Here is a 13,272-nt window from a genome sequence, read left to right as displayed (position 1 = left end):
CTTGTATATCCTGTTGACCCAAACAATCTCATAGTAATCATGTAATCATGTAGCAGTAAAATTGTAGGCTTTATTTTAGAATAACCAATATACTGTTTTTTTATATATTGTTTAGTTCAGTCTTTTTTAAAAGATATCAGGATAACTTTATATTCTGGGGGGCACGGTGGCTTAGTTGTTAGCACGTTCTCCTCACACCTCCAGGGCTGGGGGTTTGATTCCCGCCTCGACCTTGTGTGTGTGGAGTTTGCATGTTCTCCCCGTGCCTCGGGGTTTCCTCCCCCGGTCCAAAGACATGCATGGTAGGTTGATTGGCATCTCTGGAAAATTGTCCATAGTGTGTGAGTGTGTGTGTGAATGAGAGTGTGTGTGCCCTGCGATGGGTTGGCACTCCGTCCAGGGTGTATCCTGCCTTGATGCCCGATGACGCCTGAGATAGGCACAGGCTCCCCGTGACCCGAGTAGTTTTGATAAGCGATAGAAAATGTATGAATGAACTTTATATATTTTCACCTTCACCTTGTTGACACGTTAAATATTTTGTTTTAAAATTCATAACACTTGTTAAAACATGTAATTGCGTTGAACATACTGTAAGTGTCAAGTTAATAGATATTTATCTAAGCCCGGATTGCCTTTACATATAAGATAATTATGCCATTTTTAAATGAAATTCTTAAATGTTCTCTGCTGTTACAGATAATATGGAAATGCAGAAGCCTTCTGAGTCAGCGACGTATAACTGGTCCAATGTTCTGTCCCTGCCGCCGCCAAACACACGAGAACAGAGACAGCAGCCCAGGTCAGATCCAACAGCATGCACGTCTTACACAAAGCCAACAGGCAAAATAGTACGACTTAAGAAAACAGCACCATGATTTGAAATAAAATGTTTTAAATCTAAAACTAAAGTTGAACAACTAAGTGAAATTTTTTAGAGAGACCCTTAATATACAATATTTAAATCTAAACACAAACTATTTGATCATTTCAATAACTTATGAAAGTTATGAAGGAATATCAGTGACTCCTTAAAATAAATGTCATCTTGGAATTAATTCCACTTTTACTCTTTACTGCCAGAAAGATTGCAGACATATGACCAGTACATCACATGTGCTTGTTGAACATTTCATTATTGATGTATTCCCCTGTTGGTGTTATAATAACCTCCACTCTTCTGGGAAGGCTTTCCACTCGATTTTGGAGCGTGGCAGTGGGGATTTGTGCTCATTCATCCGTAAGAGCATTAGTGAAGTCGGACACTGATGTTGGGAAAGGACTGGCATGCAGTCAGCGTTCCAGTTCATCCCAAAAGTGATCATTGGGGTTGAGGGCGGTGCAGGAACAAGTTTTGGCCTCTTAAGTTTTGGCTGCTTGGTTTCAGCGAACGGAAATCTAAATGCTGCCTCATACATGTATATTCCAGACAGTTTCGTGCTACCAACTTCGTAGCAACAGTACATACGGCAAGTGTCACATACTGTACGTTTGGCTACATAGTGCCTTCATCTTCTTCATTTATCTTCTTCAATTATTTTATACTCAGTCGTATACTATTCTAAAATTTGCATTCCTGTGTATATTCATTTCATATCCAGTACACCTTTTCTGTGTGTCAGATTTTTTTTTTTTTTTTTTTTTTGCCAGACTATTTTTGACATATTTCTTAATTAGCCAGCCTTGTGCTGGACTGCTCTCAGTGGACAGAACGCAGGTGGAGAGTAAATAAAGGACCCATTTTATCTTCTTATAGTGACAGCTTATAAGTTATAATGACAGAAGCTAATGAAGTTAGAGCCCAAGTCTAAGCTTCAGTGCCACACTAAGAGAACAAGCAGGATGAGACACAGGCCACCTGAGCATAGACGCTTTATAGTAGCTGCTGGCAGTGCACTGTGCAATGAAACACATCAACTTAACTTCCTCCTCTCCTCACATCATGTTTGCAGTGTTGCCCTCTGGGATCGACTGGGTTTAAGAGGATTTTTGTTGCAGTGTTCAATATGTAATATCCATAAATCCTATCCACAAACAGCCCAAGGGTCTGTGGTCTTCTGATACTTGATCCATTTATTTGTTTGGTCTGTTTCTCTGTCATGCTTTTGTATAATTACCTCAGGTCTCAGTGGGCGGGTTGTTAGAATGTTTGTTTAGCAAAAACTCTTAAATGGGTCTCCAATTTCAGTAATCCAGGTCATTTCGATTTGTGGTAACCAGATCCTCTTCAGGATTACTATGATATGGATGAATGGTATGTGCTTTGTCTCCCGGTCCTGCAGGTGTGAGGAGGAAGATGACTGGTGTGCTCCTCTGCCGGAGAGGACCTATCAAAAGGATGGTATGGAGAACTCTGCCACATTGCCTCTGAGAGGGGAGCGCTGTGGGCGAGCTACCACCTACAACCAGCCGTTCACAGCAACCCTAAACCCATCTCCCAACGAGGAACTAATGCCAGTTAATCCATGTTTGCAGCATCCTGACCTACTGCTACGGTACACACACATACTTACACACCTACACATCAGCGTCAAAAACTAGCCCGCATAATTCCTGGCCAGCTCTAGCATCACCAGATGGCTAGCAACCTGAATCAGCATCCATTCTAATGAAAAAAATAATGGCCAGGGAACAGGCAGGTCAGATGAAGGGTTTATGCAATGTACCCTCTACGCATATTAACAAGGAAGGATCAATTGGAATTTCAGACAAGTTCTAAGACTTTGTACTTGGATAAAATAGCTAATAGTGTGCTGGTCAGGAGATGGTTGGTCCCTTGTGTTGAAAGATACATGTATAAATACGTCAGTATTAGGGTTTGTTTTTGTCATCACATTATTTGCTGTTAACAAAGCAGATTGTTTTGGATTTTTTTTTTTTGGAACCAAGTGTGACTGTCTTCTAGCTCTGTCTTTTAGCCCAGGCTGTAGATTGATGCAGCCTCTCGGTGACAGTTGTGTCAAATAAAACACCCCCAGTGTTCACAGCAGCAGCGATGTGAAACAATTGTGGGTATAATGAACCTGAAAAGAGAGGGAATTTAGTCTGTCATCATAATATCTCCTGAAATTCATCAACACTAATAGTTGTCAGGCTATTGATAGATATTAGATTTCTGTCCAATTTCATGACCAGCCATCACTGTGTAGTAAAATTCACAAGGGAACATTTACAATGGCTGGCTAGCTGTGATCCATCTTACTTATTCGCGGATCATTAATTGTAGGGCATTTGTTGTTGTACCATAATTCATTTAATTACAGAGCATGTCAACGTGCATTCAGTTACAGAGACTGTTGTGAGAGCTGTCGTAATTTTTACGTAAATGGTCAAAAAGGACTATAATAAACATTATACATCAAGGGAGTTCAGTTTCATCCGTTAAAGCCAAGTCGGGGTCAACTTTGAAATTAATAAGGGATAAAACTTCAGTTCTTCAGTGCAGTTGTTGTCATTTGTTGGAGGTCAAAATGTTCTTGGGTTTGTTCTTATCTAGCACTAAGGGGCCATGCGCACCAAATTTCAAATCAACTCTCCCCAACTCAAACCTACTCACCAACCTGGAATCACACAACAGCCTGCCCCGTCTGCAGGGCCACTGGAGAGACATCTGCCAAGTGGAGAGGTCTGAGCACTTCAAAGGTAAACACTCTACCAAATGATCTGTTTCAAAACTCTATCATGGGCTAATATAGTGTCACATTTTCTCTAATTATGTTTCTGATTTGATTTCTGAGTAGGCGAGATTGCTTTATTTGTGCGCGAGAAGTCAATTCCATCCCCCACTGAGCAACCACGGTCCAAAAAGACATCATCCAGGGACGGACCTCGGAGAAGAGAAACCTTAAAAACAGGAGGTCAGGAGACAATGTTCTTATTTCCGGAGAATGTTGGTGCGGTAGGTGTGGTACAGTGCATGTAACAATCTCATTCGTTTGATTATTTGTTCAGATCTGCCCCCGCCACCTGAACCCCCTCCGGCAGAAGGCACTAAGGTGGACCTGGCAGCCATGTCGAAGACCAGAACACAGCCACCTGGCCAAGAACGGAGGGCAGACCTGAAAACACAGAACCGGTGGAGCACAGAAGGTCTGAAATCCTACTACACACTCACTAATAGGGTCAGTCACCCATTCTGTAACTAATGTCAGTCAAGTTCTGCAGGGATACCAGAGGAATTTAAACGAGTCTGTTCATGTTTAAAAGCCAATCACTAACAAAGACACACGCTCTCTTAAGGTCAACCCCCTAATTTGATTCCGTTCCATCAGTGCATCCTGTCTGAGTGTAAATGCTGAATGCTGTGTTTGTATACAGAGAAGGAGCTCATCCACTACAGTGTGAACATGCAGTCCAGGGGTCAGTGTTCTCCTCCTGCAACTTCCAGCTCTTGCTCTCGTCCCCACACAGCTTCCCACACCAGGAGGAAAAAAGAGGTGAGCTGGGGATATAAGCACAGTTGTGTGTGTGTGTGTGTGTGTGTGTGTGTGTGTGTGTGTGTGTGTGTGTGTGTGTGTGTGTGTGTGTGTGTGTGTGTGTGTGTGTGTGTGGATGTTTGTTTCTGGATTAATTCAAACTCATTTGAAGCACTAAACCCAAATCCTTGAAAGCATGCATATTTCATAGTCAGATACACAAGACGATATAATTAGACATTTGTAAGACTGTGTGTGTGGTGTGTGTGTGTTTACACGCTACTTGGTTCAATAGGCCTAAATTAGTTAATTATAGTATTTACTCACACAGAACACACGGCACAGTAGAGCGGAGATCGATCTCAAACACAAAGGCCGTTTAATCACAAGGTTCATAATTGACCTTTCATTGATAAACAGTAACAAGTCTTCAAGTAGGACTAACAGAAGTAAGATCTGATTACAGAAAACATCGTCACTAGGTCTGTAGCGTTCAAAGCATCCAGCCACTCAGGAGATCATCTTGTCTTTTGTGCTGTCCTCTGTCCTCAGTACCAGCAGTTTTTCATCATGTGTTTGTTTGCTCGCAGAACGCGATGTGAGTGGAAGATGACGACGACGATGAATTTCTACTCGGTGTCCTACTGTGCCAAATGAACCTTTATTGCAAATGATGTCCAGTAGAACACAAGAGCCATACAAGTCTATGTAATTTTCATCCACCTCCTTAAGCTACTTATTTATTTGTTTGTTTGTTTGTTTGTTTGTTTGTTTGTTTGTTTATTCATTTGTTTGTTTTTTTATTTCTATGCTGTTGAAACCTTTATTTTGAGGCATCTAATATTTTGGACTATGCTTCGTGTGACAGATCAACAAACGATTTTTGCCAGACAAAAATATCTCTGAATGTAATTTTTTTTTCTTTACCTCGATACCTCGATGTTTACATTTAATTCCACACTGTTTATCTTGTGTAATACTAGAGTCTCTGAGTCTAAACCCATAACAGTTTTTATGGTAGAATAGTTTATGATCCAGCATCTCTGCTTCAAATCCGTCCACACTGCAAAACTGTCATGCGCTCCGGAGAGATGAGTCTCGCCTGCTAAGCTGCGCTGCTGACATACACATAACCAGGCTGTGCAAGCTAAAGTGCTAATGTTACACACACTGAATGGAAGTAAACGGAGCGTATTAATATTATACGAATGACATGATTGTGTTGAACACATTAGCATTAAAATTGTCCTTTGTCGTATTTTGGATTGTGCAAGAAAACACAATAAAATAAAAAACATTGAAATACAGTTTTTTAAAATAAATGTTTGTCTAGAAGCTTTTTTTTAAAGAACTGATTTAAATGAATGAATTATGATAGATGAACTGCACTGAGCTATATTTTCATTCCATTCCATTGCAGTGTAATATGTTAGTGAACAAACAGGGTTGGGTTGTTTTTTTTTTTTGTTTTTTTTTGTGCAGAAGTTTAATGGAGTGGTGCAAAAGGGGCCGTAACCTTCTGCCAACACCGTGGGATTTTTAAACCTATTTTTGCTTAAATAGGTGTATGCGTCACTGCCTGCCATGATCCCTCTTGAGATGCAGGGATATTTTCCTGACTTTAAACTCAGAGTTATAGGTTTTTTCCCACTTATAAGAAGAAACATTTTGTGGATGTTTGCTACTGGTCTGTATCTCTTACTTCACATAAACTGACCAATTCATCCAGATACTAAAAATCTGAAAGCGACAGGATATTATTACAATAGACATTATTATGTAGTTGTAGCTATGAAAGGTCAGGTGATAATAAAAGGATTTACAATGTAAGTCTTAAGGAGTTCGGGACAGAGCTAAGAGGCAAGCTAAGAAATGATCATCGCTCAATTTAATCTTGTATTCATGAAAATCCTGTTCAAAGTTTTAATTTTTGATTTACATATAGAGAGACTCACTAATGTGAAACTAATGATATACTGTATAGAGCTTACAGTGGCAAGTTTAAATTGTGATATTTCATGTTAAATACTTAAAGAAAGTAATCCAAAACAAATCTATCAGCTTAGACTAATGTGATGTTAATTCAAAATACAATATTTATTAAATGACTATTCACAGCTTTGTAGCATTAAGGTTAACTTAATTAACGTTATAAAACGGATTGTATGTGATCGATAAAAGTCGGTTTGAATGTTTTTTTATGTACATTTACATTATAATATTATTATAGTATCATTATTATATTATTAGGACATGCAGGCAAATTTCATTTTACAGTTACAGTAATGAACGTGATTGCAGAGACACGATGCTTCAGATTTTAGCATGTTTGCCTCGTTTGAGTCCCTCTACTGCGGCGAAGACATGCTTTGTAGGCTGATTGGCATTTCTAAATTGTCTGTAGTGTCTGAGTGTGTACGTGATTGTGCCGTGAGGTGGGTTGGCATGTCGTACCCAGCCTCGTCCCTTGGGATTGTCTCTAGTTTAATGTGGCGTTGTGTAGGATAAGTGCTTGCTTTTCACTGGTGTCAAAAAAGACAAGCATGGGATTAATCGCATTCTGTACTGAGAACTGAACGATCAACACAAGCAGCAGGATGGTGTAGTGTATGATATCGCCACCACCTTCAACTCCAGCATCCTGCTTCGATCCTAAATTTGAGTTACTGTCTGTATAGAGTTTCTCTGTTCACACCGTGTGTCTGTGTAGGTTTCATCTGGTTTCCTGTCACCTCTCAAATACTTAGCATTAGGATGTAACGCTCACATTTATTAACCCTTTAAACATGTTTCCTTAAAGTGAGAAAAACCTGAAGCAAAATGTGACTTACATCATGTTAAAGAGGTAAACTATTCAATTCAGCTTAGTTATCACTTGTACGCCTAGACAATTAATCATTAAAATCATTAAAAAAACTTTTAAAACAATTGCTTATTACATTTATTTATAGTAATTCTATTTTATTTGTATGGCACTTTTTACAATGGACATTGCCTTAAGGCAGCTTTACAGAAGTATTAAAATTCAGAATATTTTAAAAAAAAGTTTAAAATGAACTTTTAATTTTTATCTCTAATGAGCAAGCCTGAGGTAACGTAGTGACTTAAAACTCCCTACAACTATATGATGAAGAAACCTGGAGCTGAACCAGACTCAGAAGGGAACCCAAACTCTTCTGGTTGACACCGAAATGTGTGTATAAATAATGTTCTTTCTACACCTGTATATATTATAAGTGTAGAAAGTGTGTTAGTTCATTCATTCATTCATTTTTCTACCGCTTATCCGAACTTCTCGGGTCACGGGGAGCCTGTGCCTATCTTAGGCGTCATTGGGCATCAAGGCAGGATACACCCTGGACGGAGTGCCAACCCATCGCAGGGCACACACACACTCTCATTCACTCACACACTACAGACAATTTTCCAGAGATGCCAATCAACCTACCATGCATGTCTTTGGACCGGGGAGGAAACCCCCGAGGCACGGGCAGAACATGCAAACTCCACACACACATAATTATTTCTACTAAGATATTTTACAACAGGTGGAGGCGGGAATCGAACCCCCAACCCTGGAGGTGTGAGGCAAGCGTGCTAACCACTAAGCCACCCTGCCCCCAGCGTGTGAGTTGTGTAAGCATATATAACATAGATATTATATATGTTAGGACTGGAAAAAAGAGCGAGTGAATCTGGATAACTGCATGAATAAGCAGGTGTATGAGCAGGTGTTCCAATTAAAGTGGACACTGGGTTTATATATTACATCATTGGATCTCTGCGTGTTTTTTCTTAAATGCTATTAGACACATGGGGAATTGTTTTATGTCGGTCAGGCTGTCAACTGAATGTAAAATGTGACATTCTTCTTTTAAATAGACTTTTTTTTTCATGCAGTTTAGTGGCTTTATGGCTTGTGTGAGTGCAACCGAACTAATCAGCCATATTGTTCCATAAGATGTTGCATAGCCATAACTGATTCATTATTTCTTGTTAGTGAACAATTCTGTAAACCAGACAATGTAATCCCATTTTTACCTGATTTTAATAATGTAGGTCTATTGTGGAGGGTAACAGCACTAACATAGATTTTGGAACAAGTCAACCAATTTCGGTCAGTCTGGAAGCCGGTGATGTCCAATATGGATTAACCGTGTGTGTGTGTGTGTGTGTGTGTGTGTGTGTGTGTGTGTGTGTGTGTGTGTGTGTGTGTGTGTGTGTGTGTGTGTGTGTGTGTGTGTGTAACAAAAAATGTTTTTTAAATGATAATAAAAGAAGCTTCAGGCTGTGCATATAAATAAATACACCTAGTGTTAAAGAAGCCTTACTCGACTAAAACATGATAATATTATATTTAAGCACATCCTAAAAGCATGTGCAAGGAATATCAATCTCAGGTTTAGAATTAATTTGACATCAGAGATAGCAGTTATAATCAATTGTTGTGTAGGTATTGTGTGAAGAGCCTGCTACTTTTAAATAGATCTGCATCAACAAGCCACAATGCCAGATTTCCCATTATCAACCTACTGTACGCAACAACCTAACTTCTGCATTCAGTATTATTCATGCATTTCCATTTTGAAGTAGTGACACTGTAGCGTTTCAACAGAACAGAACATTTTAAGGAACAAATAATAGTCTGATAAATGTTGTGTCTCATAAATACAAATAATGGTTCCTTAACCTACAGTATGCAACCGTTTAATCCAAGTCAGACATCTGTAGCTTAAAAAAAAATCCAGTGTGTCTGTAGTATTTCACATGTACACACACCTGCACACATACGTGGTGAAAATAAATAGCTGATTCATATCCAGCTGTGTTTGCAGTGTTACCAACAAACCCATTAACGTTAGGCCACTTGCTGTGCATGTGCTGAATGAACAATGAATGAACACTGTACAGAGCGAGCTGTGATCTCTTCCCGAAGTGGCAGGATATATATCTCACAGAAGTGAGTACACCCCTCACATTTTTGTAAATATTTTATTATATCTTTTCATGTGACACTGAAGAAATGAGACTGTGCTACAATAAAAAGTGTGTGTTGAGTGTACAGCTTGTATAACAGTGTAAATTTGCTGTCCCCTAAAAATAACTCAACTCACATCCATTGATGTCTAAACCAAATGTCCAAATTAGGGCCAAAGTGTCATTATTTTGTGTAGCCACCATTATTTTCCAGCACTGCCTTAACCCTCTTGGGCATTGAGTTCACCAAAGCATCACAGGTTGCCACTGGAGTCCTCTTCCACTCCTCCATGACGACATCACAGAGCTGGTGGACCATCCTTAAACGGATGGTCAACGGATATGTTTAATAGGGTTTAGGTCTGGATACATGCTTGGGCAGTCCATCACCTTAGAATTCATGCCATTAATTATTTTTGTTTCTTCAAATCATCACTTGGGAAACTTTTGCATCACTTTTGCTCGCAAAACATGTTTAGCTTCTCTGCTTTAGATTTATAGCAAGTGTCCTTGACTGACCAGTCTGTTGTTAATAACATATAATTTCTTGAACAAATATATATATATATATATATATATATATATATATATATATATATATATATATATATATATATATATATATTCATAACAACAATAAATGACTGTTTAAACAATTTTATTCATGAAATTAGCCTTAACATGTATTTATTTGTTTGTTTGTTTTAGTTTTTTTTAAGGTACTACAGCATGCAAGATGCTATGCAGGCACCAGTAGGGAGAGCTGCAGCTCTATTCAAGCTTTACTTAAGTGCAGTAGCTGCGTATCATATTTTTAATATTTGTAGATTTTTGACTGTTAGAATTGCATCCAAGTCTTCATAATATCACTTAAACAGTAACGTAATATCCAGTGGAATGGAAGAAAGAATTTTCTACCAATAAAAATCTACCGTTATAAAAAATGTCAAGTGCAATCACTCAAACTCAGACTCTATTTACTTTTGTATTACTCCTGTACACATGGCATCCAACAAATATGCAACGCCAGGTCGTATGCCTTTGTTTCTTCATTTGTACTACAGTATGTCATAAAAACTGAACCCTTTATCACAAAGTAAATTTTTATCTCGGAGGTATCTTGCATCTCCTCTACTTTTAACCCCTGTTTATTTTTCTTTTATTTTGGCTTCAGTGGTTTAATAACACAATTATGCACGATGTGTTCCAGGAAAGATGGAAGAAAGAATTTACCCTTTACTGGAGCTAATTGACCTAAACATGTTTTAACATAACTGTACCCCTGTGAATACAGTAAGCGCCATGAAGACATGAATTTCATCAGTCTGCACAATAGAATCAATTCAGCAGGACTCGGAGTGGTCATGATAAATGCTAGAAATAATTCTTATATAAACTATCCAAGAGAGAGTTTAATGTTTTTATAGGAATCTAGCTCGAAAGTGGAATGTCTTAGTTATTAATGACCTGTCTAGTAGGTCCCAGAAGGAGAATGTTGAAAAAGATGATATGCTGCATCTGAAGAATCAGAAATGATCTCCTTTACTCACTTAGGAGTGTTCGGAATAATATAAAAGAATTATTCATTTTTCTATGTATGAAATGATGTGAAAGTTAAGGGAGGTCTGTTCCAGTTAGGACTTTGAAGTATATCGCAGGACTGAATATCTGATTTTCCAAATGAAACATATCATATTAATGGAAAAATTATATAACTACTGTATAATATATATATTCAACATCCACTTTATTAGGAAAAACTGCACATCCACACATTCGTACAGTTGTCCAATTATCGAATCGTGCAGTAGCAGCACAACGAGAGCCATCATGCAGATACAAGTCCACTGATTCATTTAATGTTCAAATCAAAGATCAGAGTGGAGAGAAATGGAGCTCTCTGTGACTTGTTGATATCAGATGGGCTGGACAGAGTATTTCAGAAACTGACGATGTCCTGGGAACTTCACACACAACAGTCTATGGAATTTAACAGAATTCACAGAATGGTGCAAAAATAAAATCAGTGAGTGAGCAACAGATCTGCGGGTGGAAATGCTTTGTTGATAAGAGACGTCAGTGGAAAAGGCCGGATTGATTCATGCTGCACACACACACACACACACACACACACACACACACACACACACACACACACACACACACACACACACACACACACACACACACACATAAAGTAACTCACTTTTTTAAATCACTCTTTACAACTGTGATGAGCAGAAAATCATCTCAGCATGTACTAAACACAAGAGCAGGTAACCACATCAAGATCCACTCATACTGTATCAGGCAAGAATTAGTATCTCAGCACAGACTAATCAAAACTGGACAGCTAAAGACTGGATGATTTTTTTCCTCTAATCTACAACTGTCCAGTGTGTCTGTGCTTCCATGCTACTGTGATACCTATCATGGCTGACAGGAGTGGACCCTGGTGTCGTCATCTTCTGTTGTGGCCCTTCCACCGCAAGGCTTGATGTGTTGTGCTTTCTGAGATGCGTTTCTGCTCACCACAAGTGTACAGAGTGATTATTTTAGTTACTAGTAACTTCCTAACAACTCAGTGTAGTCTAATCATTCTCCTCTAATCTCTTTCATCAACAAGGTGTTTCAGCCTCACAGGATTTTTTTGTGGTTTCTGAAATACTCAAATCAGCCCATCAGGCACCAAAAATCATGTCATGCTTGAGTCGCAGGGACGTGTTGAGAACATAAACTGAAGCTGTTGACCTGTGTCTGCATGATTGTATGTGCATGTCATGAATCATTTTATTTTAGACTCTTGTATAAACAGTCATATGGTTTAATATCGATCAAATGAAGAAGTTATTCATGCAGCCTATTCGTAACAGTCACTAAGAGAAACACTACTTACTGTAGATTTGCTATCTATTTGGATCCTCACTGTCACTGTCATCAGCAGTGCTTAAGGAGACGTGAAATACCGTCACAGTGTAATGAACACCGACAAAGTGGAGTATTTACATTTACCTGAAAATGTCTTTGAACGTTGACTGAACATGCATTGTGCGATTAAATTAGAAATTACACAAAAGGACAGACAAAAGAATCAAGTCGAGTGGGTTTTTTATTAGCTGTGAAAGAAAATGTCACCACTTTCCTGTTTAGCATGGATGGTATTTAGAGGAAAAACAGCACAAAGTCAAAAGCAATTAAAAAAATTAGAAATCACAGCTTCTCATCTGTCTTTAAGTTTGTGTGTAATAGTTTACACCACCCCAAGCCTATTATGTGGCTGATGAGACACAATGTACTGGTCAATGTGAACAGTTTAATTTTCAATCTATTGATGGATATTACATTATATCCCTCCAATTAGAGTTTTATAATTATTAGATTACAACTGTTGTGGACGTTTTTGAGAAAATAAAATATCACACTGGTGGGCTTTTATTTTTATCACACGATTTATTTGTACTGCTGCACAGCAGGACCTAACACTCCTCGTGTAGAATCAGAGAGCTTTGGGGCCTTGATCATTGATTACATTAAGATTTAATAGGCATAATTCAAACAAGAAAACATGTAAGAAAAAAACTTCATCATTGGCTCAGATGCACAACGCCTACTTATCTCCTGATCTGGCTAATCTTGTCCTTACCAAGGCCTGTTAAAAGCTGTTTATGAGTCTTGCCAACTTGTCTACGGTTCCCTCTGTCCCTCTCATATTATACAAAACAATCCCTGGTAACAACAATTTCTAGTCACAACAATGACATCATTGGAAGTTCAAATCCTTACGAATCCTTACTGTAAGTAAAAATGTCCACCACAATTCCCCCCTTTTGCCCCTGGGACATTACATAAAACTTTTCTAATCATTAATCATTAATCAGTA

The 13,272-nt window shown here is 38.5% G+C and overlaps 1 protein-coding gene across 2 annotated transcripts in view; it reads left to right on the top strand.

Moving 5' to 3' along the window:
• Positions 1 to 5,737, top strand: part of LOC113660485 (roundabout homolog 2-like) — an 88,063-nt gene extending 82,326 nt beyond the window's left edge. For both annotated transcript variants that reach the window (XM_047820789.1, XM_027174032.2), the window contains 7 exons: positions 700 to 802; positions 2,283 to 2,495; positions 3,497 to 3,642; positions 3,741 to 3,857; positions 3,952 to 4,089; positions 4,318 to 4,436; positions 5,006 to 5,737. In XM_047820789.1, the coding sequence (XP_047676745.1) occupies positions 700 to 802; positions 2,283 to 2,495; positions 3,497 to 3,642; positions 3,741 to 3,857; positions 3,952 to 4,089; positions 4,318 to 4,436; positions 5,006 to 5,017 (848 nt within the window). In that variant the 3' untranslated portion in view covers positions 5,018 to 5,737. The remainder of the gene's footprint in view (positions 1 to 699; positions 803 to 2,282; positions 2,496 to 3,496; positions 3,643 to 3,740; positions 3,858 to 3,951; positions 4,090 to 4,317; positions 4,437 to 5,005) is intronic.
• The last annotated feature ends 7,535 nt before the right edge of the window (positions 5,738 to 13,272 follow it).

This window comes from Tachysurus fulvidraco, chromosome 11 (genome assembly GCF_022655615.1).
Source record: "Tachysurus fulvidraco isolate hzauxx_2018 chromosome 11, HZAU_PFXX_2.0, whole genome shotgun sequence".
Classification (NCBI taxonomy): Eukaryota; Metazoa; Chordata; class Actinopteri; order Siluriformes; family Bagridae; genus Tachysurus; species Tachysurus fulvidraco.
The sequence above is the reverse complement of the archived record's forward strand: the minus strand, read 5'-3'. Positions and strand labels throughout refer to the sequence as shown.